At 34.2% G+C, this 26411-nt stretch overlaps 2 protein-coding genes across 2 annotated transcripts; both read right to left on the bottom strand.

The window, feature by feature from the left end:
- Positions 1-9509: 9509 nt before the first annotated feature.
- On the bottom strand, positions 9510-10549 carry LOC140837945 (early nodulin-like protein 14). The gene is made up of 2 exons (XM_073204023.1): positions 10363-10549; positions 9510-9988 (listed from the first exon to the last, which is right to left on the bottom strand). The coding sequence occupies exons 1-2, from the start codon at positions 10547-10549 to the stop codon at positions 9645-9647; spliced, it is 531 nt and encodes a 176-aa protein (XP_073060124.1). The 3' UTR covers positions 9510-9644.
- Positions 10550-15731: 5182 nt separating this feature from the next.
- LOC140839255 (uncharacterized) lies at positions 15732-16388 on the bottom strand. Its single transcript, XM_073205894.1, has one exon. It carries the CDS (start codon positions 16386-16388, stop codon positions 15732-15734), a length of 657 nt encoding a protein of 218 aa, XP_073061995.1.
- Positions 16389-26411: the final 10023 nt, after the last annotated feature.

Below are 26411 nucleotides of genomic sequence, written 5' to 3'. Positions count from 1 at the left end.
ACAATAGTACGGTATAAGGTAGGATATGGCGAAGGAGGTCCATCCGACATAGTTTTGTTGTTAAAAACCTATTTATACTTTTTATTTATTGAATAATATATAATTTAGTCCTGAATTTTATCTCATAACATTTTATGATTGAAATAATTTTATTTTATAATGACATGTTTAAAATGAAAATATATAATTATAATTTTTGTTTTTAGTTGAGTTGAGTTGAATATAAATTAATAGATTTGCAATAATATTTTTTTCTAAATAATATTGATGTAAAGTTTACATTATCTTTAACGATTTATTAATTTTTAGACGCTTTTTATTGTGTAATGACTAAATTTTAAAAAAGATATTATTTTATTCGATGGATCAACTCAGATCGAACCTGGTAGATTTTCGGGGCCTCGTGTCATTACAAATTTGTATCATAATAACATTTGATGACACCAAACAAAATCACGATAAAAGTAATATTAAATTTAAGAGTGTTTTTCATATTAAATCATTTATTTAAGAGTGTTTTAGATATATATAACCCATAACATTGAAACATCGAGTAGATATATCGAAGAGATTTTCATAAAAAAACGTATGCATACTTAGTTTATGATATCAATTCATATTATATTTTGATACTTTTCAGATCACAATAATAAAATGTTTATTTATTTGAAGATCTCACAAATCTATTTTCGTGAGACACGTCAATTCGATACAAACTTAAAGTGAAAAGTAATATTTTTAGCGTAAAAATTAATATTTTTTAATTAATCGAATCCAATTGGAGATCCGTCACAAAAAAAAAATGGACTGTGAAACCGTCTCATTAGAGTTTTTGTGATTAACTAACTGTTTGCCATTAGAATCAATAACTAAACAACTAATATGCAATTTGGATAGCAGTATTCTCGGTAACTCACTTTTTGTGTAGGAAAGTTCTTTTAAGCCATATAAGTGCTTGATGTTAACATATTCTAAGAAAAATTATTGAACAGATATTGTCTAAGCAAAGTTGCAAACAATTTCTCATGACAAGATCCAGAGGAGGAAACCAAATACTTTATCTTGACAAATTTAGTGGGAGAAACCAATAACTGACAAATTTAGGAGCATAAAAATCTAAATTTTTATGTAAGAAATTACATTAAATATATAACAAATCTATGGGGAAAATAAACTGCAAAACGATTGTGTTTTACTATAAAGATCAGAATCATATATAATGCCACTTTTACAAATGGCTACAAGGTTTCTTTGAACAGAAAAATATATATAAAAAAAATACTAGAGCACAAAAATAACATCCTTACATCCTTAAATTTCAATGAGAACACAAGTTATCTATCTGTATATATAAATATTATACTTGATCAATATGAATCTATGATATATTCCTAGTTCCGGGGTCGAGTATTTTCCGGTGAGGCGGTTCCTGTGGCGACTTTTGCAACATCAAGTGCAGTGGCCTCCGGTTTCTTCTTGGAGTACAAGGTGAAATAGCCAATGATAGCCGCACACGCGAACCCGCCGATGGCCATTCTTGCTGGGCAAAATGGCATCTTGCTCCTCTGGTGGAGAACCTCTGTGTTATGTTGTGTCGCCCCAGACATTCGTGGCTGGCCCTGGTAAGCTCCCTCCGAGCCCATCGTGGGGGCAGCCGCTCCAGCAGCCTTGATCACTGGCTGGCCCTGCCCCGGCGGCGGCGGTGCCTGCATTCCTGTTGCATTAACATTCCCTGGTGCTACCATGTTAAATTGTATCTTGTTTCGTTTTTGTTATGTTATCTGAAAACTTCTTGTTAATGTATGTATTTGTATGAGGGGAATCGAAAGAAATAGGGCAGGAGATCGTTACATGTTTGACAAGTGGACTGCGATCGGTGATTTAAGCTTTCTAACATACAGGAATCAGTTTTATCTTCAGCTGTTGAATCGGTCTCTATCCGGTTCTTTTGTTTAGTTTAGTTTTTTTTTTCTTTCTTTTTTGAGGTATAATTGCATGCGAGAATTTGAAAGATTGTTTGATTTTCTCACAGGCAATATTAATAAAGGATGAAATTTCATTTTTGTCATGCAACGTGCATCTTTTTCGTTGGTTATATTGTTGGTCACTTCTGGTCATATTGTTAGTCACCCATTTTAATCCAATAATTTGAACAGATGCTGGCGTAAGATTAGATATGTCAGCGATATTCGGTGTATAATTTAATTATATTAAGTTTATTAATAGATAAAATAACGTATAAACTGTTGGAGATCGATGTAGAGTTTAGAGGGCGTGAATAAATTCTTTCCTTTGAAGATAGTTTTTGCAAAGGGTGCTAGAATCATGTAAGAGATTATAGTTGTTCTTGTTCAAGCGTAAGTCCAGCAGATCACAAATATAAGTGCGGAAACGATCCGATGGATTAAGGTGAAAACAGTAATAATAGTATGTAGTAGAACAGTGGTTGTTTCTGGAAGTTCGAAGATAAAATATTCTACGTCTCCCTTTCTTCTGTTTCCAGAAGGTATCAATAAAAGACTTTGGATTTTACAGTACTCACTTATACACACCCACTTCAGCAGGACTTATCTTATGTAAGATATGAAGCGTGTACTGCTTTTCTGCAAATTGAGCTTGAAAGATAATGATTGGTTCGCGGTTGCACAAAATAGAGTTGGATAGATAATATGTTTCTTGATAAAATAATCAGTGTTATTCTTTAAATGGGTTTGATCCATATATATAGATAACTTGAATCCAACGTCTATAATTAAAACAGCTTCTTTGACTTCTGATAGAAACAACATTATTACTTAAAAAAGTTCCTGCAAAAAGACTACAAAACGATCAGTCTTGTTTCATACCAAAATAGATAATGCGTATTAAATGACTTTGTTCAGTATTAATGAAGCATTTAATACTCGTACTTGATAAAGTAACGGTAACATTTAAGATTGAAACAATCAAGTAAAAGCCGTTAAATATACTGTCCTAGTGAAGCTGAGTTCTGCTTAGTTTTGCTACTGTTTTTCTAAGACGTAAAATACTAACTAAAGTACTGCTTTAAAGCGAATGGATAGCTTCTACTTTGTATTGACTTCTGGTAATTGCTATTCCTACTGATTTTGATTCTTATCGTCACAACTAAATTAAGTCTATCATAAACATTCAAATTTTAAGAATAAATGCATAAATTTTTAAGTTATAAAAATTATAGGTATCAAAATCACAAATTGTGTGGAGTAAACTTTTGTGGTGAGTCAAATGTTATCTCTTAGTCGCAAAGAAATGAATAGTGAGACAAATTTTATTTCGATGTCTTTAAGTTTTGTTTTTTGTTTAAAAAAATTATATTATTAAACATTTTTTAAAATAAATTTACGAGTTAAAATTTTATTAAAAAATCAAAATAACTCAAATATATATATATATATATATATATATATATATATATATATATATATATAAAAGCAGAGTTGTATGCTATTTTAAGTAATTTCCCGCCTAAATAGACCTTCTAAAAAAAGAAATAATTGAAAATTGTTATTATAATAAATGATTAAGTATATTTATTCATTATTAAAACTGTATATTAATATTTGAGTGTATAACACTTCGAAAATTTGAATCACTTCTAAGAATTACAAACCAAATTAAATTACATTTCAAATTTCAAATCCAAAAATTAAATTCTATTGTGGGAATTGTAAACCAAATTCAAATTTTTATTCAAATTTTAAATATGAATTCTGGAAATTTGAAACATGTTTCAAAAAGCGTCCCTCAATTTTTTAATTTCATTGATTAAAAATATAAAATAATTATATATTTTTTTTCACCTCCTTCTAAATATTTGTTTTTACTTCCCTGCAATTTTTAAAACATTTTTTTACCTCTCAATATTCATTTTCCATCTCCGTCCTTAATGTGACCAAAGTTATTCATTTTCATAATTAATTATGAACCGCAGTAATCATTCAAATGCCACAATCTCCCATCGTGTTGAATGAATTAATTAACATACTCATTAATTTAAATAATATTTTGTTCAACCAAATTAATACATGCATGCGTATTAAATGGTCGTATATATATAAAAATTATTTAATTTCTAACACTTGAAAACTAATTTTAAGTTCACTCGAAGTTTATTGTATTATATATAAAGTAATATATGTAAACCTATAAACCGACACTAGACTAACTAATTGCATATTATTAACAAGAAAATTCTTAATCTATATTTATTTTATATAAGCTATACATGTATTATATATATATATATATATATATATATATATATATATATATATATATATATATATATATAAAAACAGAGTTTTTGCCAAAATAGGAAAGTTACCGCCAAAATATCATTTCTAAAAAAAGAAAGATGTATCATGAATATTGAAATATGTGTACTGCAATAAATGATCACTTCAATTATTGTTTGCATTGATTATATCATTTCATTTAATTCAATTTTTAATTTAATTAATTTTTATATTAATTCAAATATAATTTATGTATTATATGTTTTTTTATTTTTTTAATTCAAATTGAAACTAAACTCTATTGAAAACTTAACTACATTAAAATTTTTGTATTGCTTATATCAATCAATTTAATTAAAAACTGTATAAATAAATTTAAAATACAAATGATTGTAATGTTCAGTATCACTCATGAAGCAAATTATTCAAAAATATATTTGTTATTTTAAGTAATTTCCTACCCAAATTACTTACTAAAAAGAAATAAAATATTTAATTAGCTTATTTAATTTTTCTAAAAATAAAATTGATTGAGTGTTAAAAGTTATTACTATAACAAGGTTTTCCTATGGACATTAAATTATCATTTAATAATCATTTTTTTATCTCAAATGCATATTATTTCGAAATTACCTTAAATTGAAAGAATTAATGCATTATAATTTTCTTCCAAAACCATATCTATATTGTATATTTTGAATTGTCTTATTTAAAATTCAAATAAGAGAGCACAAAAAAATTAAAAGAGATAGATTCAAAAGAGTTTCAAATGGATATTAAAGTACTCTCAATAAACATATATATTACCCTCCATAATTAGAAATGTTTGACACACAATGCATGCAATTTGAGATTTTCATAATTTGAAAGAGTTAATTAATGTATGGTATAATTCTGTCAAAAACATCCAATATATAATTTTTGTCCATTGGGATGCCTTATTTGAATTTAAAATTATAAATAATGCAATATCGTATATTATATTAGAAACCAATTTTATTCTATTTATCTTACTAAATTTATCTACTCCAAAATTGAATTCTGAAATAACTCATCTTTTCAGCATCATATATGAGTTGAATCCTTCTAAGATGTAATGTTCGTTTAAATTTAGATTTGTTCGTTGTTATCAACTAACTACCTACATATGGAAACAACGAGACATTAAGTCTGAAATCTGTATTTCATGATCGAGAAGTAAAAAATATTATTCTTTTATTTGTAAATTTTTTAATTATTACGTATTACTAATGTGATAATTTTCTTCTATATTACAAAGTTCATGGATACATGATAGTATAAAATGTCCCGTAATGAAAATGATTAAACCAATTCTAAAGAAAGTACGCATCTTATTAGATGATATCTTATAAAATTTATTGACATTGTTTTAGAATGCACATAGTAAATTTTAATAAAATAACTTTTCGGATTTATACATAATTTACTTATGATCACATGTTTCATTTTTCTTTCGGAATAATAGGATGTTGTGTATATTATAAAGAGATTTTGTATATAAAATCATCACCCATTTAGATAAAGATATTAATGAAACAATTATCGTTATCATTCAAATGTGTCAAACACGTGCCATTTCACAAAATTGTTTGTGAATGTGGATTTAGACGAAATTATTGAATTTTTAAAAAATATTTCTCATTAATTTTATTGAATGTAATTTAATTTTTTTTATCATATGTTAAAAAATAATAATATATAGCTCCTCGAAAATTAAAGAATTAAATACGTATTAAGGTTGGTGGTCGACATCAATACATTAAGCACGATAAATATCATGTCATTGTCTTAGACTAACACAATCTAAAATTTTGATATATGATAGTGATTATTAGCCAAAAAATTTAATCGACATGCGCTGTATTTAAAAAAGTCTTTTAAAATTAGCGAAAAAATAGTTTTTATTTTTATTTTTTATAATTATATTATTTTCTTCAATTTAAATATCTATTCATTTTTTACTAATGTTTAATAATATCATCCCGTGCATCGCACGGGTTAAATACTCGTATATATAAAAACAGAGTTTTTATCAAAAATAATAATTTCCCGCCAAAATGTCATTACTAAAAAAGGAAAGATTTTTAATAAATATTGATATGTGTGTACTGCAATAAATGATCACTTTAATTTTTACATTGATTATATCAATTCATTTAATTCAAATTTTAATTTAATTAAATTTATATTAATTCAAATGTAATTTATGTATTATATGTTTTTTTATTTTTTTTACTCTAATTAAAATTAAACTCTATTGAAAACGTAAACTATATTAAAATTTTTGCATTGATTATATCAATCAGTTTAATTAAAAACTGTATAAATAAATTTAAAATACAAATGATTGCAATGATCAGTATCACTCATGAGGTAAATCATTCAAAAATAAAATTTGCTATTTTAAGTAATTTTCTGCCCAAATTACTTACTAAAAAAATACGATATTTAATTAGTTTATTTAATTTTTAAAAAAAAAATTTGGTTGAGTTTAGAGTTATCACTACATCAAAGTTTTTCAATGGACATTAATTTACCATTTAATAATCATAAATTTTTTTATCTCAGATACATATTATTTCGAAATTATTTTAATTTGAAAGAATTAATACATTGAATTTTTCTTCAGAAACCATACGTATTTTGTATATCTTTAATTATCTTCTTAAAAATTCAAATAAGAGAGCATAAGAAAATTAAAAGAGATAGATTCAAAAGATTTTCAAATGGACATTAAACTACTCTCAATAAACATGTATGTTACCCTCAATAATCAGAATTGTTTGACACCAAATGCATGTCATTCGAGATTTCATAATTTGAAAGAGTTCATGTATGTTATAATTCTGTCAAAAGCATCCAATGTATAATTTTTGTCTTTTGGGATGTCTTATTTGAATTTTAAATTATAAATAATGTAATATTACATATTATATTAGAAATCAAGTTTATTATATTTATCTTACTAAATTTATCTACTCCAAAATTGAATTCTGAAATGACACCTCTTTTTAGCACCATATATGAGTTGAAGATGTAATGTTCGTTTAAATTTAGATTTGTTCGTTGTTATGAACTACCTACATATGGAAACAACGAGAACAACAGATATTAAGTTTAAAATATGTATTTTATGATCGAGAAGTAAAAAAAAAATTATTTTTATATTTGTACAAAATTTTAATTATTATGTATTACTAATGTGAACTTTTCTTCTATATTATAAAGTTTATGTATATATGATAGTATAAAATGTCCCGTAATGGAAATGATTAAATCAATTCTAAAGAAAGTACACATCTTATTAGAAGATACATTATAAAATTTATCGACATTATTTTGAAATACACATAGTAAATGTTAATAAAATAACTTTTCTGATTTATACATAATTTACTTATGAATACATGTTTCATTTTTCTTTCGAAATAATAGGTTGTCGTGTATATTATGAAGATATTTTGTAAATAAAATCACAACCCATTTGAATAAATATATTGATGAAACAATTATTGTTATCATTCAAATGTGTCGAATACGTGTTATGTCACAAAATTGCTTGTGAATGTAGATTTAGACTCATTACTGAATTTTAAAAAAATTATTTCTCATTAATTTTATTGAATGTGATTTAAAAATAAATTTTATCACATGTTAAAAAAATAAAAATATACTGCTTCTCGAAAATTAAAGAATTAAATATGTATTAAGATTGGTGGTCGACATCAATACACTAAATTTGATAAGCATCATGTCATTGCCTTAGACTATCACAATCTAAACTTTTTATATATGATAGTGATTATTAGCAAAAAAAGAAAAATTTAATCGACAGACGTTGTATTTAATAAAGTTTTTAAAAATAGCGAAAAATAGTTTTTATTTTTATTTTTTATAATTATAATATTTTTTTCGATTGAAATATCTATTCATTTTTCACTAATTTTTAATAATATCATCTCGTGCATCGCACAGGTTAAATACTAGTTTCATTATAAAAAATATGTTTTTCTCGATTTTTCGCGCTTTTTCACACGATTAATATGGTCAACAAAAGGATTGACTGCTATGTTTAATGGCAAAAACTTGTGTGAGATAATCTCACGGGTCGTATTTGTGAGATGAATATCTTATTTGGATCACCCATGAAAAATTATTACTTTTTATGCTAAGAGTATTACTTTTTATTGTGAATATGGGTAGGGTTGACTCGTCTCACAGATTATGATCCGTGAGACGGTCTCACATGAGACTCACTCATGTTTAATTCATTTTTCGATCACCTTATTCTAAAATCTCTGGCTCCGATACTGAGAATCGTTTGTATCCTAAAAAAGAATAGTTTGTACCATAATTCTTTTAAGGACAGATAAAAACATAGCACATTCATGTAAATTGTAATTATGTCAACTAGGTGATAATTAAAGGTTTAATTGGTCAATTGTTTTTAAAATTGAACTTAGATAAATAAATTCATTTGATTATTTACGTGACCTAATTAGGAGTAAGACCTGAATATGAATTGTAGCCTTTTAGGAAATATTTATCAAATTAAATCAGCATTTACTAATCCTTCCATGGTTTAATTTGGTCCCTTTTTAAGTACTCGATGGAATTTACTCCTTTTTTGTTAAGTCGATGCTACCAATGTGGGTACTGCCCACATCTATTAATATTTTGCCACGTGTCAATGCTTTTTATTTTTAAATTTGACCAACCTCTCAACCATGGTTTTGTTGGCTATTTCTTCTATCTCAACCATCGTATTTTTTTTAAAATTTTTCTGTTAATTATATTAATTTTTTAATGTAAACTTTTAAATTTTCTTTTATTTTTCTTGTGATACAGGAGAAAACATATATAATTTACAGAAAGAGTAACAATGAACTCCGAGAGAGAAGACGTAAAACTTTTGAAATTATCTCAACCATGGTTGAGATAGAGAAAATAGCCAACAAAACCATGGTTGAGAGGTTTGTCAAATTTAAAAATAAAAAATCATTGACACATGGCAAAATATTAGTGGATGTGGGCAGTACCCACATTGGTAGCATCGACTTAACCGGAGTTATTTTGTGAAACAATATTCAAAATAATTAATTGAATATTCTTCATAGAAATGCCACATGCGAATACTCCTGTCATTCCAGAACGGATCCAGCAAACAAAGTTAACAAATTATCCCCTAATTAATGCTAATATTTTTTTAAAAGAAAAAACCCTTGATTAAAATCATAATAATGCCAATATCAATCTCAATTCGACAAAATCAAGAAACACACAATACATCAACAACATTGGTCTAATACAAACATGCCATGCAAATCTGTCTCACGAATGACTATTTGATAAGTCAAACTTATATCTCTAAATCAAATATATGATTCCCACCACAACAGCGCCACTCACAAACCACAATGTCTTCGGACGAGAGCCAGCGGTCGAGGGTGACGGAGCTGGTGCATGGTGAGAAGGTTCCTGCGCCACCGGCAGGTGGTTGTGTTCTGCTGACAGAACTTTGATCTCAAGCTTTTGGCCTTTCTCGCAGTGGCCTTCTGCTCCACTTATGAAGAAAAATGGGCCACCTTTGTCCAATGTGAACTTCGTGTTTCCATCACTATGAGATTCGATCGGGTTTGATTTGTTGCAGTTTTTGTAGTTTTCTTCCGTCACTTCCAGCACAGAATCTGTCTTCGAATCGTACTTCAATACTTTGGGAAAAAAACGAGAAAATGTTAAGAGCAAGATCGATTTAACTTGGAAAAAAAATCAGCGAAATCTTGTTACATATATATTTACAAAATGTTCTTGGACAGAAAAAAGATCGGTGTCCGGTGATCTGTGAGTTACAAGTAAAAGTTGCCGAAAGCAAAAAAATTAAAACAAAAGATGAATTTATAACGCAAAGAAAAAAAAATAAAAGTATAATTCAAATACGAGAACCATTCATGCAAAAGAAACAAAATTTTATTAAACCACGGATTACTATATGATTAAGTATATGCCTAATTTCTATCTAAAAATGGGGTGAACAAAAATCAAATAAAAATGGTGGTCTGATCCAAAAGAGAAGAATCTGATATACCAATAGAATCGCCAATTTGGAAGCGAATTTTCCCAGCCCATTTGTTGAATTCGTCAGAAGAAGATGGGACTTCCCACTTCTTCTTATTTCCACCAACCACGAATTCTCTTGCTTCAGAGAGATTAAAAGTCACAAACAACGAAAGAATAATGGGCAAGCAGCCAAGTAGGGTTTTCAGAGAAGCCATTGAGCAGATTATTAGTAGAGAAAGGAGAAAGACTAGGGTTTTGGGCATATTTATAGTGCCACATCAGGTGATTTTTTCTTGGTTCGGGTAACCTCATGGGAACCATTAGGTCAGGTTTGGTTCGGTTTTTTTTTTTTAAAAAAAATTAGGTTCATCAGTAATTAATTTATTTTTGCCTTTATTTCCGATTTTAGGGAAGATTTTGGCATCGGTGAAGCCCGTCAAGGTTTTACCTTTAACAAACAAAAAATATTGTAAAAATCTTCACGTGATTTAATCTGTTTTGATTTAATACAATAACTTGTGTGAGACGGCCTCACGGGTCGTATTTTGTGAGACAAATATCTTATTTGGGTCATCCATACAAAATATTACTTTTTATGCTAAGAGTATTACTTTTTATTGTAAATATCGGTACGATTGACCTGTCTCACAGATAAAGATTCGTGAGACTGTCTCACAAGACATCTGTTATTGATTTATATCCTGTGAATAGTCAAAGTTTAATCTAATAAGTTGGTGTTTTTTCATCTTTTTTTCCGTATATTATTGATGTAACACCTTGAATTTGTGAAATGACATTGAATATTGATGGTGTGACTAAATTATCGTTTTGGCAAACTGACGGAAAAAACAAAATATTGCAAATGGACGACTAAACTTATTAAACTGATATCAAACTTTGATTGTTTATATAATTACTAAACTAGTTTTTGCATAGTTAATTCAAATGAAAAGAAATGTTGAATTATTTGAAAAAAAAAAAGTCAGAAACGAATTGAGCAAATAAGTTAGGCATTTCCGAGGCTCCAAAGTCCAAACCAGAACAAGTGATGCATGCTTGCAAGAAATGTGAGATAATTTTTCGAACGTTGGGTCAAAATTTACTTGGGGTAATTATTCTTCATAATTAATAAAAACCGATCCGTTTCATGTCAATTTTTATGATTTTCGAAGGAGTCAAAGGGAAAATTAAGTACTCCTATTTATGCAAACAAATGAAATTTGAAAAGGAGTAGTTCAAATTTAAAAATAATAAGCATATTTCCGATAGTAGAAAAAAACATTCTTAAATAACTACATTTATTATTCCCATGAGTAGGTCTCTTGTGAGACGATCTCACGAATCTTTATCTGTGAGACGGGTCAACCCTACCGATATTCACAATAAAAAATTATACTCTTAGCATAAAAAGTAATATTTTTTCATGGATGATCCAAATAAGATATATGTCCCACAAAATACGATTCGTGAGACCGTCTCACACAAGTTTTTGCTTAAATCGATTAGAGATCAAGGGATAATGCATGTCTCAATTTCAAATTATTTTATTATGTATTCATTTATTTGTGAGAAATATTCAGGCTATAATTGATGCTTGTGGTCTTTGGAGTTTCTTTTGAAGTTAAAGTAAATCATATGAGGATTTATATTTTTTATTCTAAATTTATGATGACATTATCATACACTATATTGTTAAATCATTTTAATATCCGTATATGTTGATTTATTTTTTATTTTTACAATAGCTAGTTTGGAAAATGTAAATTATATTGAAAATAATAAAAATATTTCATTTGAAAATAAAATTTTAAAACAAATAGTTAATTATTTAATTTTTAATGATTTGATTTGGTTTGCTATATAAAATAGGAGTGAGTCTCATGTGAGATCGTCTCACGGATACTAAACTGTGATACGGGTCAACCTACTCATATTCATAATAAAAGTAATACTCTTAGCATAAAAAATAATATTTTTGCATGGATGATACTCACGAGAAATTTAGGGTCCGCTCCCAGCAAGTTTCACTAAATCCAGACGCGGGTTTTGAAGTTACCCTGAGCCTGAAATAACAAAGAAGATCGTTAAGAGGGGGCCAGGAGGGTGTCCTGGCGTAGCCCCTCCGACGCTCAAGTCAGTGACTGAGGATATATGAGGGGAGCAGCTAAGGGTGCTGCTGAAAACAATATAGTGAATAATCTTATCATACGCTCAAACCTGGTATTTATAGGAGAATACCTGGGTCCTTGATGGGCCTGTCTTACTCTTGGGCTTGGGATGGGCCAGGGGATGAGCCAGGGATAATGGGGCCCTTGATGGGCCTGTCTTCCATAATGATGCACTTGATGGGCCTGTCTTCCATGGGGTATCATCAGTCTCCCCCTCCCAAGTCGAACTGAATCGTAGGTTCAAAGTTCGATTAATTGCATTGTTCTCAGTTTACAACATGTGAGTTGTGTGTCCTTCTCGCCATCTGTTAGTCTCCACAAATTTGGAAACAAATAAAGTCGCAATCATGCAGCTCTTCCCCGCCCACGCTTCACCTACGCGTTAACCCTAGCGCCGCTTCACAATCACCCTGCCATCACCCTCGACCGCAGCCTCGCCCGAGTCACCATCTCGTCCAACAACTCTCGAGCGTCCCTTAGCCATTGCCTGGCCCGAGCTTAGCGAACGCCCACGCCCTTAGCGCACAGCCATGCTCGCCCAGCCTCGTCACCTCGCTGTCACCTCGCCCCATCGTCTCGCCCCATCACCTCGCCCCAGCCTCATCACCGCGCCCCATCGCCGCGCCCCTCGCCTCGCCCCAGCCCCATCGCCTTCACTCACCTTCGCCCCTCGCCAGCAGCGCCTTACCCCTCGGCGCCTCACAGCCCCTCGCCCGTCTCGCCCAGCTCGCCCCTTTGCCAGTCCCACTGCCCCTCGCCAGTCCCACTGCCCAGCCAACACCTCGCCCCTCGCCAGTCTCGCCCCTCGCCAGTCCCACTGCCCAGCCAACACCTCCCCCCTCGCCAGTCTCGCCGTCTCGCCCCTCGCCAGTCCCACTGCCCAGCTCGCCCCTTCGCCAGTCTCGCCCCTCGCCAGTCTCGTCCAACCGCGCGCACATCTGTCAAGCCACGCCTCTAGCTCGCCCCAACGCCCGAGCTCGCCCAACAACAACGCCCCTCGCCCAATGCCCCACGCCCGAGCTCGCCACTCTCATCCTCGCCAAGCCAACACCTCGCCCCAACGCCCAACGCCCGAGCTCGCCCCTCTCATCCTTGTCTAGGCGCCTCGCCTCGCCCAGCCAACACCTCGCCCCATCCCTTCGTCAAGTCGACCTGTCGGGCGCTCGTCCAGTACGTTGAGAATTTTGATATATTGCCTTGCGAACGGTTGTGTGATTTCTGAAAAAAATTTCGTCCAGTACGTCCAGGTCGATCCCCGTAAACTCTGCTCCCCAACATCTTTCGTTATCGACTAACCAAATAAATTTTTTTTTCCTCCTAAACTCTGCTCCTCTGCTAGGCGATGCCTTAGCAGGAAATTTAACTCTCCTTCTCCACTCTGCTCCTCTGCTAGGCAACGCCATAGCAGGAAAATAACAATTCACCACCTCCACCCTCTAACTCCTCTGCTAAGCCGAGTCTTAGCAGGAAAATAGAAATTCAACATCTCTATCCTCTAACTCCTCTGCTAGGTGATACCTTAGCAGGAAAATAGAAATTCAACATCTCCACTCGCTAACTCCTCTGCTAGGTGATACCTTAGCAGGAAAATAAAACCTCCATCTCCTCACCCTGTGACTCCTCTGCTAGGCGATGCCTTAGCAGGAAAATAAGAGTTCAACACCTCCACCCTCTAACTCCTCTGCTAAGCCGGGCCTTAGCAGGAAAATAAAAATTCAATATCCTCACCCTCTTACTCCTCTGCTAGGTGACGCCTTAGCAGGAAAATAGAAACTCAACATCTCCACTCGCTAACTCCTCTGCTAGGTGATACCTTAGCAGGAAAATAAAACCTCCATCTCCTCACCCTGTGACTCCTCTGCTAGGCGATGCCTTAGCAGGAAAATAAAAGTTCAACACCTCCACCCTCTAACTCCTCTGCTAAGCCGGGCCTTAGCAGGAAAATAAAAATTCAACATCCTCACCCTCTTACTCATCTGCTAGGTGACGCCTTAGCAGGAAAATAGAAACTCAACATCTCCACTCGCTAACTCCTCTGCTAGGTGATACCTTAGCAGGAAAATAAAACCTACATCTCCTCACCCTGTGACTCCTCTGCTAGGCGATGCCTTAGCAGGAAAATAAGAGTTCAACACCTCCACCCTCTAACTCCTCTGCTAAGCCGGGCCTTAGCAGGAAAATAAAAATTCAACATCCTCACCCTCTTACTCCTCTGCTAGGTGACGCCTTAGCAGGAAAATAGAAACTCAACATCTCCACTCGCTAACTCCTCTGCTAGGTGATACCTTAGCAGGAAAATAAAACCTCCATCTCCTCACCCTGTGACTCCTCTGCTAGGCGATGCCTTAGCAGGAAAATAAGAGTTCAACACCTCCACCCTCTAACTCCTCTGCTACGCCAGACCTTAGCAGGAAAATAAAAATTCTCACCTCATCATCTCATAACTCCTCTGCTAAGCCGGGCCTTAGCAGGAAAATAAAATCAACACCTCCACCTCCTAACTCCTAAACTAAGCCAGGCCTTAGCAGGAAGATAAAAATTCAACACCTCCACCCTCTAACTCCTCTGCTAAGCCGGGCCTTAGCAGAAAAATAAAATTCAACACCCCCACCCTCTAACTCCTCTGCTAGGCGATGCCTTAGCAGGAAAATAAAAATTCAACACCTCCACCTTTTAACTCCTCTGCTAGGTGATACCTCAGCAGGAAAATAGAAATTCGACCTCCTCACCATCTAACTCCTCTGCTAGGTGATATCTTAGCAGGCATATTTAATTTCTCACGATGCCCCTCTACTAGGCGATGCCTTAGTAGGAAAATAAAATTTCTCCGCGCCCCAACTCTACTCCTCTACTAGGCGATGCCTTAGTAGGAAAATAAAATTTCTCCCCGCCCCAACTCTGCTTCTCTACTAGGCGATGCCTTAGTAGGAAAATAAAATTTTTCTCTTCTTCCAAACTCTGCTCCTCTACTAGGCGATGCCTTAGTAGGAAAATAAAATTTTTCTCCTTCCCTCTCATAATACAACAACATTCATGAACTGAAAAGAGGAACCTTTTTTTATTGAATTCCAACGGATATATAAGACAAATTCATAAACGAAATATATCAAAATTCAAGTCAAGATTAATATTCTCTAAGGTGGCAAGCGTTCCTGAGCCTCTTTAGACCTTTGCCCAGCGCATTCTCCAACTTTCATCTCTGCTCCTCTTGTACCTCCCCAGGACAAAGTTACTCATTTCTTCCTTTCCTAATCATGCTAAGCTCCACACTCGCTTTCTTCCCACCTTCTTTCACTATCCCCTCATAACACCGACGCGCGATCATCTGGTCCCCGCATAAGGCTCCAACCTCCTTCCCTACAGGGAACTTCAACTTCTGATGATATGTGGACGCTACAGCTTTGAAATCCTTTAGAGCTGGTCGTCCCAGAATTCCATTATACGCTGAAAGAGTATCCACCACGGTGAACGCTATCATTTTTGTTACCCGCCGAGGATCAGTCCCCAAGGATAGGGGAAGCACAATCTGACCCAAAGGTGGGATGGCGTGTCCTGCAAACCCATACAACGGGGTGGAGACCGGCTCAAACTCAAATCCTTCCACCTTCATTTGATCCAACGTGCTCTTGAACAAGACGTTCACGGAGCTTCCATTATCAACAAATATCTTTGCCACATCATAATTGGCAATGGTGGCCGTCACCACCAAGGCATCGTTATGAGGAGCCACGATGCCTCGAAGGTCTTCCGGCCCAAAACTGATGACGGTGTCTTGTGGTAAGTCTGCACCCCTATATATCTCAAAGTTCTCCAACCTTCTCCCACGTGCTTTCCCAGCTTGCCCAGAGTCTCCATCAGTAGCACCCCCCGAGATCATATGAATCATTCTCTCGTAGGGTGGTTATCCTCGTTCATTCCTCTCCTCAGTTCTGCGTGTTCTCGAGGGACATCCTGACCTCGACTTTCTCTCCTCGACTCCTCGATCCTCTGATGTACCCATGGAGGACCTTGACCACGTCTAGGGGACAGGCGAGACCTCGGTCGACTCCCGGATGCGGATCCTTCTCGTCTGTCCCGTGAAGGCAATCTAGCCCTGCTCTCAATCCTTTGCGACTTCTCCCACCTCCCCTCGGACTGTCCCACCTCCATCACCTTGTCATGACTTCTATCCAGATGAACATGAGATGAGAACCGTCCTCTACCTCTAGTTCTATCCTCCTCCCTTTCACCTGCACCCCTCTTCCTTCCTCCTCTCTCTACTCCCTCAACTCTTCCTCCCCCGGGCCGCTGCTCCATCCTCTTGTGCCGTTGGGCATCTTCTAGATTTACATATTTTTCCGCCCGAACTAACAAATCATCATAGCTCGACGGAGGTTTCTTGACAAGCGATTTGAAAAATTCTCCTCCTCTAAGTCCCTGGGTAAAGGTACTTATCATGATGTCAGGAGTGACCGCTGGTATCTCCAATGCTACGTTGTTGAAACGCTGAACAAACTCTCGCAAAGTTTCAGCTTCTTGTTGTTTCACCACAAACAGGCTCGAATAGTTTTTTTGGTGTTTCTTGCTGCTTGCAAATCGGTGCAAGAAGGCAGCTGAGAAGTCCTCAAAAGAACGTATAGAGCTGGGCTGCAAAGTGTTAAACCATTGCTGGGCTGACCTCACCAATGTGCCCAGAAAAACCCTGCACCTGACCTCATCTGAATACTGGTGCAACAGAGCCGCATTCTCAAATCTCCCCAAGTGTTCTTCGGGGTCTGTATGTCCATCATATTCTCCAACGTTTGACTGTCGGAAATTTGGAGGAAGCCCCTCTTCCAAAATGGCGAGGGAAAAAGGACTTCCTTTCTTGGGGGCTGCAGCTCTGTTTCCCAATTGTTGCATCAGCGTTCGTATCTCCCTCCACATCTCTTCCATCTCCGGATTCTCCTCACTTGGGCGGGGTCGCGTCTCCTCCACCCTACTCTGACTTCCCTCCACATTCTCTTCTCGCTCCTGGCGAGCGGCCTGATCTTCTGCAAACATAGACTCTTGATTCCTCTTCATGGCCTCATCCACTGTACGGGTGATAAATTGACTCAACTGTTCTAGGGTCAAGTTCCCCACATTCTCATTGGGACGGGGTTGCTCGACCCTTGTCTCGTGAAGGGGCTGCTCGGTTCTTGTCTCTTGACGAGGTTGCTCCTGTCTTGTCTCAAGATGCGGCTGTTCCTGTATTGTCTCAGCACGAGATGGTTCAGGTCCCCTCCGAGGACGTGATGATGCTGAGATGGCTCTTCCACTCCCTCTCCTCCCTACCATTTCTACGTCTCAACTCAAAGTTTTCCCACAGACGGCGTCAAGTGATACTCACGGGAAATTTAGGGTCCGCTCCCAGCAAGTGTCACTAAATCCAGACGCGGGTTTTGAAGTTACCATGAGCCTGAAATAACAAAAAAGGTCGTTAAGAGGGGGCCAGGAGGGTGTCCTGGCGTAGCCCCTCCGACGCTCAAGTCAGTGACTGAGGATATATGGGGGGGAGCAGCTAAGGGTGCTGCTGAAAACAATATAGTGAATAATCTTATCATACGCTCAAACCTGGTATTTATAGGAGAATACCTGGGCCCTTGATGGGCCTGTCTTCCTCTTGGGCTTGGGATGGGCCAGGGATAATGGGGCCTTTGATGGACATGTCTTCCATAATGATGCCCTTGATGGGCCTGTCTTCCATGGGGTATCAATGGATAACCCAAATAAGATATCTGTCTCACAAATTTGACCCGTAAGACCGTCTCACACAAGTTTTTATCATAAAATAGAACCGATAAACTTGGTTTACTTAGCTTTTGTATCAAAAGCAGAACCAATCCACAATTCAGACTAGGACTGCTTGGAAGTTGGAGCATATAAGCTGTGAAAACCGTTCGCTAATTTTTTTTTTTTAAAAAAAAGAGGTCATAAATGTTAAAATAAATTGCTTTAAAAAATCTAAGTCGCCCTAATTATTTTTTAGAATTTATTAAAATATTTTAAAAGAACGAATTATCTCCACAAATTTTATTATATTACAAAATAGCATCCGAAAGTTCAATGAGACAAGACAAAAACTTGTGTGAGACGGTCTCAAGAATCGTATTTTGTGAGACGAGTCTCTTATTTAGGTCATCAATGAAAAAATATTAATTTTTATGCTAAGAGTATTACTTTTTATTGTGAATATCGGTAGGGTTGAACTGTCTCACAGATAAAGATTCGTGAGACCATCTCACAAGAGACCTACTCATGAGACAAATCCCAACATATCTCCAATTTTTTTTCATAGCACCATATATACATATTATGTAATTATAGTAAAATATGTTATAATACAAAATATATTAACATATTTTAGGTCATTTATCTTATTTCTTAATTAATTCAAAAAATATTATGTTATAACACAAAATATATTAACATATTTTAGGTCATTTTTCTTATTTCTTAATTTATTCAAAAAAATATTAACAACTTATTTTTAAAACTAACGTTTATGGTTTACAAGCTTCTAAAGAGCTAATTTATGACACAAGAGCTTGTAAAAAAATAAATTTAGCAAGAAATATTAGGACTCTGTTTGGATAAGTACTTTAAAAAGCATTTTTAGTGTTTAAATTTTTTTTAAAAAATATATGTATTTGGACAAGATTTTTGTAAAATTTATGAAAATATTTTTAGAAAATATGTTCTTCAAATATAATTTTTAAATAATAATTGAGGCTTTTTTTTAGGTTTTTATAACTTTTAAAATATTTTTAATTGTAAAAATGCTTTTAGAGAATAATTGTTAACTTTTAAAACTTTTCCAAATTTTTGTAAAAAGCACTTTTATAAAAACATTTTATAAATATTTGTCCAAACAGAATCTAAGTTTTGGACGAGCGATAAATCCAGTTACTTGAGGTCTTTTTTAGTTTCACCAATTTACTGCATGGCCGGTGGCAACATATTGAAATTTTCTAAAGATGAAATCTCTTCGGTTGCGTTTGGATTGGAGAGGTATTTGCAAGAAGAATTTGAAAATACTACATACAAAGATGGATTTGAAACTCATCACGCTAGCTAAAAAATAACTAATTGGAGATTTTAAATCATTGTCAGGTGGATTTACCCAAACAAACTAATAGATTTGTTATTATGAATTTGAAATCCTAAACTTCATATCCATCAATCTAAATGCGATCTTATGTTGCATTTTGATTACATGATTTGATTTGTAAGGGGAGATTTGAAATGACACTCATTTTGAATGCATTTCAAATCCGTCGCAATTTCCATTTCATCAGTATAAATGAATAAACGAGTAGATTTCAATGAGTACCCAACAGCAATTTATCCAAGTATTCCCTTAGGAGTAATCATTTTTGCAAATTGTGTATCATTTAGAAATTGTTTACCATATATGTATTATTTTATTGAATTCGCTACTTTACACTTCTACGTAAGAATTAAACAGGTAGAATAAAATTTTACCATTTACATGCATCGTTTATCCACTTACGAGATTGCAGTCCATTTTATTTTGATATATTTTTTTTCTTGAGAATGGCAATGCATTTTATATAATTTGTGTTTGGATGGATGGAAGGATTTGGATTTGAAACCTATAGATTTGAGATCTTTTGTTTATCAAATCTTTTGTTTGAATGATCATGGAATTTCATCGTGGATTTGAAACTCGTTACTTTGAAATAATTTGGCTAAAAATTAAGAATTTCAAATTCTAAACTATATATAATGCATAAATCGAGAAGACAAAATTCAAATTGAATAGATCTCAAGCAATATGCTAACTCGAGTTCGACTCGACTCCTGTGGACTCCTATAATTTGATATGTGACGAAGCCTCACATCTCCAGCTTGTGTTGTGGATTATCTGAGAACACTTTCATGGGATCTACAACTAGAACAAGACTCGAGAAGCTATGTTAGAAAATTTGAAGTCAAAGCAAGAGAGGACACTTTGTCCTTAAGAAAAATTGGTCCGCACATGATATTCACGGGATATGATAATCATCTTCCAAGATACAAGTCTTGTGATAATAGCACTACAAATCAGAAGTTCTATAATCAGAAAATGAAGCAAACTCCTTTTTGAAAAAAAGAACAAAATCAAAATGAATGCAAAACAGCTCTTCATATGTTTGATCCTCTCAAAATTGATGTTATGTTATATCTTTTTATGTTAATAGTATCAAATTGATTGATACTTAAGTCACAAATCTTGAAAATATGATCAAAAAACACTTTTTGGTTACAAAAATCCATGAAAACTCGCAATTCTTGATAAACAATGCTGCCAAATGCCTCTCCTATGGCCCTGAAAAAATCCAGGGCACAGAAGAGGGGCTAAGGCGTCTCTAAAAATCCAAGCCATAGGGAAGGTGCTTAGGCACCTTAGCACTTCCTCTGACACATGAAACAATCTATTTCGAATTTCATATACTTCTTAGTTTAATTTTCATTCACTAAGCTTTGAATTTATCAAACAATCCTCCACTTGGTGGCACTAGTTAGGGATGTCAATGGATTCGGTCTCATTTTGAAACCGACCTTTTTGGGGTGAGCTAAACCCGGTCAAACAGGTAGCGAGCGGGTTTGGAACCAATCAACAGGTCTACTCAAAGGCTATGGTGTCCACAAATCCACCGTTTCTTGGGCTTTTGTTAATGAAATAGTATTCCATCCCGTTTGCCTCATCTGTGGAGGCTTCTGACATTTACTTCTTGGGCTGACAAACGATGTCCATTTTCAATAGATATTGAGCTTTACTTTTCACCTTCAAGATAATAATTTGTTGAGATATTGATTCAAACTGTACTAATTTAATACAAACATATCGAATTAGGAATTAGGATAGCATCGATATTACTTTACATTTCGACACAATTCACGGAATCATACAAGCATTTTTGGGAAAAAATGTATATATTCACTGTTCTAGCCAAAATATTTGACTACTGATTCCAGCCAGCCTCCTTCTGTTATAATATGAGTAGGTCTCTTTGAGATCATCTCACGAATCTTTATCTGTGAGACGGATCAACCCTACCGATATTCACAATAAAAAGTAATATTATTATCATAAAAAGTAATATTTTTTCATGGATGACCAAATAAGATATATGTCTCACAAAATACGACTCGTGAGACCTCTCACACAAGTTTTTGTCTTATAATATATACACCACACACATACACACTCAAATTATTGATGATATAATATTTACACATTTTTTAGTGATTTTTATGCTGGATGTGTCCGTTGTGTTAATTGTCCCACATCGGTTGGATAAATAACCTTTGAGTGGTATATATGGGATTGGACAATCCTCCCCCCTTGAGCTAGCTTTTGGGGTTGAGTTAGGTCCAAGTTTCAATATTAACATGGTATCAGATCCTGGGTTTCACCGTTATGTGTTGGACTGTCTATAATTAAGCTGCCCGTTCTGCCCATAATTGGGTCATTTGTAAACTCCACGCTCCAGATGTTCATTCCTGGACGTGAGAGGAGTGTGTTAATTGTATCATATCGGTTGGATAAATAACATTTGAGTGGTATATATAGGATTGGACAATCCTCTCCTTTGAGCTAGCTTTTGGGGTTGAGTTAGGTCCAAATTTCAATATTAACACGTTGTAGGGGTGATTTTTCCCTTGATTAAAAAATATTTTTTTGAGAAATTTTTTAAAACATCCTGTTGAATTATTTTAAATATAATAAATTACCCAAATCATCCGAATTTTTTTCCTATATTCGTCCAATTATTGAAGTAAGTTTTTTTGTGAGACGATGTTATAAGATTTTGTGTGATATCCATTAATTTTTTTGTGAGACGGTCTTATAACATTTTGTGTGATATCTATTGACATATGGAACCGACTTTTAGATTTTTTAGGGATACCTTGCTTTCAATATTAATGACTTGTGAGATTCGGTCACATGGCCATCGTGTTCGTAGTTTTTAATCAATTGTGATTTATGGAATTTATCAATATTTTTTGAAATATCTTCGAGTTCACACAATTGCAGATTAACTTGTTTAAATAATTATTATATATTTAATGTTGAAATTGATCAAAATAAATATTTTTTGACAGTACATACTCCATGCATCAAAATTAATTATTGAAGAATCTCTTGTATAATAAACTTGTGGTTACGACAAACAGAGCCAACGGCGCGGGTGGGTGCGACCTCCCCCTTAATTTTTCCAATTTTTTTATTGATTATGAGTCTAAATTAATTATATATTTTTTCACATGCCTTCCTATTATTTGTTTTCGTCTCTCCTAAAAAAATTTAATTTTTTCTGCTCATAACTTCCATTTTCTGACTCCGTCACTGGTTGTGACAGATTGTATAAGATATTAGTAAAATTGTATAATAAAGGTTAGATATTTGTACAAATTTTTATTTTGTAAATTTGGTGAAAATTTACAAAATACATATTTTTTTGGCTCATAACTTCCATTTGCTGAAAATTTGTACAAAGACATATTTCGACTATGCATGCACAGTCGTTTCAATCCTGCAACCTCATTCTTCCCTTTTTTCAGGACATTAAATTGGTCAATGATAGTTAATTCGTGACTAATTAAATAAAGGTTAGATATTTAAATGGTCGTCGGTCAAATTCAGTATGCTTTTGATTTTCAATTGTCATAAATTAAACAGGAAAAATCAGTAAAATCACCATATAAATTACTCTATTTTCTCTAATTATAATCAAATTAAATATTTATCATAATCTAATATGATGTTTTCATCATTTTTTAAATGAAGATGAAACTCCTAATCAGTATCCTTCCGCGTGCACGACATAAAAACTCGGGCTATAGTACGTAGTCTGTAAATTATGCTGGTCAGGTTAACTGCAATGGACAAACCATATACGAGAAGCTCGCCCGAAAAAATATTGTTACACTGAATTGAACATATTTCCAATTATCAAATGTTCAATTACTCCACCAACTACGACAACCCTGAAAGAGTTTTTTTTTTCTTTACTTCTAGGTCTTGTTTGACAGGGTGATACTGATGATATATAATACAATCGGACATCTCTAACTTAGGGTCGCGGTGTCGACAATCACGCAAGAGATTTTTGAAAGTTAAAAACAAAACCAATTATTGTAGCACGATCCAATTTTGATGAATTAAATAATCTAATCCCAAAATTAAAACTAATGCATATAAAATATATTATATATTGTTTGAACATATATTGTTTGAACATTATTTTGAATTATTTCAAAAAAAGGAAATTATTTGGAATTAAAAAAATGATATGGAATTCAAAGAAAATGTATAAATCTAATGTAACGGTAGGTTGGAGTGTGAAACAGTTTTGCAGCCTGTGCTACATAGGTGTCAAAATAAGACACGACCCACCAACCCGATCCAGTTCAACCCGAAAAAAATCAAGTTTGAGTTTGAGGTTTCGGGTTCGGGTCAGATCGGGTTGGACACGATAACTGACACGAAAAAATGATTATTTAATTTTCTTTAAAAAAAATTCAAAATCGGGTTATAATTTATACGAGTTTATCGGGTTGATTCGATTTCAGGTTTGGGTTGAGAGTTTTCGGGTTTGGGTTGAGCAATTTTTGAATATTAATGTTGCTCCACCCGACTCAACTCACCCGAATTGACTCCCCTAGTCTACTACTATTACTAGCAGACGTTTCAAAATTTATTGCAATATTCACCATTGATGGTGACATTTTACCTTTGTGGGGACCCGGACGCTAATCATCTTCTTTAATCGTGATTGGGCTAATTAATCAATTATAATAAACATGGTCTAATTTTTTTTTTAAAATGCGGAAGATAATGGAATCAAACTCCTATACACATCAGTATAAAAGTATAAATCTGATAAAATATACAATCATACATACTCAGGTTCAACATCTACTATCAAGTGTTTAAACCCTATCTCTAGTCCAAGTCCGTAGTCTCCACTTTAACTCGATCATTCTTCACCTCTGCGACCCTGTACCTGTCCCACCTGTTGTCATGCACACATACAGACAAGACAACAGCCGGATAACTCCAGTGAGATACAAATATCCCAGTATAAACAATGTATACATGCAATCATATAAAACATATATAAAAGCATAAACAAACATCAACACATGTATCTAATCTGACTACATGAATCAATGACTCGTGATCTGATCTGATACTATTTCTAATCTAGGGATCCCGATCTAAGTTAGACTTTGGTATGCTGTATCGAGTGTCTACAATAGACGTCGATCTACATCTAAGCTCATCGATACACCGTAAGTCTAGGGTCTGAGCAGTTCTGACAAAGACTTAGACTTGGGCATGCTATATCGAGTGTCTACAATAGATGTCGATCTACATCTAAGCTCATCGATATACCACAAGTCTAGGGTCTGAGCTGTTCTGTCCAAGACTCGGCGGTTCTGCCCTATCTAGGCTGATCTGCCCTAGACTCAAATTCTGACTTTGCTATCATTCAATAGACTTAAACATATCAATCTGATAATCTGCAAATATCAATGCAATAAAATAAAGTATGTGATTTATGGGAAACTCAAGTCAAACCTAACTCGAGTTGTTGAATCCCGAATCAACATTTATTTATACCTTTCTTGCTGTCGTTCTGATACAATCGAAGTCTTGAGTCAAAGTCTGTCACTGTTCAATCTGGTAATGACAATATCAATATTCTGTATCAATATTCTAATCAAATCACAACATCTCTGTTTTATCAAATTCTGACAGTACAATAGTACAATTCTGCGATACCGGTGATACCAAACCAATATCTACTGATTCCAATAATTTGCAATCAACCACCGTACAAATCTGACATCAATTCTAGTCAATTTCATTCTGAAATTCACAACAATTCCATAATCAGTCTGTTTCTTAATCTGACTTCGATTCTACGCTGTCTAACATGTCAAGAACATCATATATGAATTCCATTCAATTCTGACAATATCATAATTTCAAGACATGTCAAAACGTAGTAAAACTTACGTCTAGTTGTTTCCTACGTCGATAGGAACTCAGTACCGAAGTCGGATTCAAAATCAGACGGACGGATTTCTCGTAGAAGGCGTAAGGATTTTCAGCAAATTCCCTCAGACCTTTCTTGATTTTTGCTGAATTTTCGAAGGAATCCTACTATATATATATCCTTGCATGCATACGTCGAGGTGGCCCATTTCTTCGCAAAACACGTAGCACCGCGGGTGCGGTAGCTTCTAGACCGCGGGTGCGCTCATGCTTCGGCAGCACTTTCATTTTCTGGAATTCGACGATCGCGGGTGCGGTCTTGTTTGCACCGCGGGTGCGGTCTTGCTTCGAATAAAATTTCCTACCCTACTGGACATCGACCGCGGGTGCGGTCTAACCATGAGCGCAGGTGCGGTGTTGCTTCGGAAACACATTCAAAAATTCAGGATAATGGCCGCACATTATCTTAAATCGTGTCTCAGTGGGCCCTTTCTTAATCCCGTTAATTATAAGTCAATAATCTTGGATTGACAATAATTAATTCTCGGGCATTACAACCTTAATTTTGCGAAACTCTACCATCGATTTTATTTTTTAAATTAATTTTAAAAAAAAAACGTGAAACAATTGTGCAACTCCCCAAGTACAGTCGAAAAACACCCAAATCTATTATACTTTTTTATTATTTGCATCCAACTTCTCAATCTCAATCTCAATCCAAGTTATTAAAGTGCCAGTGGTATGACAACCGTTTTGTACCAAAAAATAATATCTCACGAGTCATTTATGAGTATTTATAATGCACTGCAAAGAAAAAGTTAACTAGTGTGCAAACTCATGTTGTCATCGATAATATTCTAATTTGTATTTTTAATTTCTCTAAATTACCATTAA

This window comes from Primulina eburnea, chromosome 8 (genome assembly GCF_022965805.1).
Source record: "Primulina eburnea isolate SZY01 chromosome 8, ASM2296580v1, whole genome shotgun sequence".
Taxonomy (NCBI): Eukaryota; Viridiplantae; Streptophyta; class Magnoliopsida; order Lamiales; family Gesneriaceae; genus Primulina; species Primulina eburnea.
The sequence above is the reverse complement of the archived record's forward strand: the minus strand, read 5'-3'. Positions and strand labels throughout refer to the sequence as shown.

Coding starts and splice junctions, on each gene's coding strand:
- LOC140839255 (XM_073205894.1), bottom strand. CDS start 16,388: ATGATTCATATGATCTCGGGGGGTGCTACTGATGGAGACTCTGGGCAA.
- LOC140837945 (XM_073204023.1), bottom strand. CDS start 10,549: ATGGCTTCTCTGAAAACCCTACTTGGCTGCTTGCCCATTATTCTTTCG. Junction 9,989..10,362: donor CCAAATTGGCGATTCTATTG/GTATATCAGATT, acceptor TTTTTCCCAAAG/TATTGAAGTACGATTCGAAG.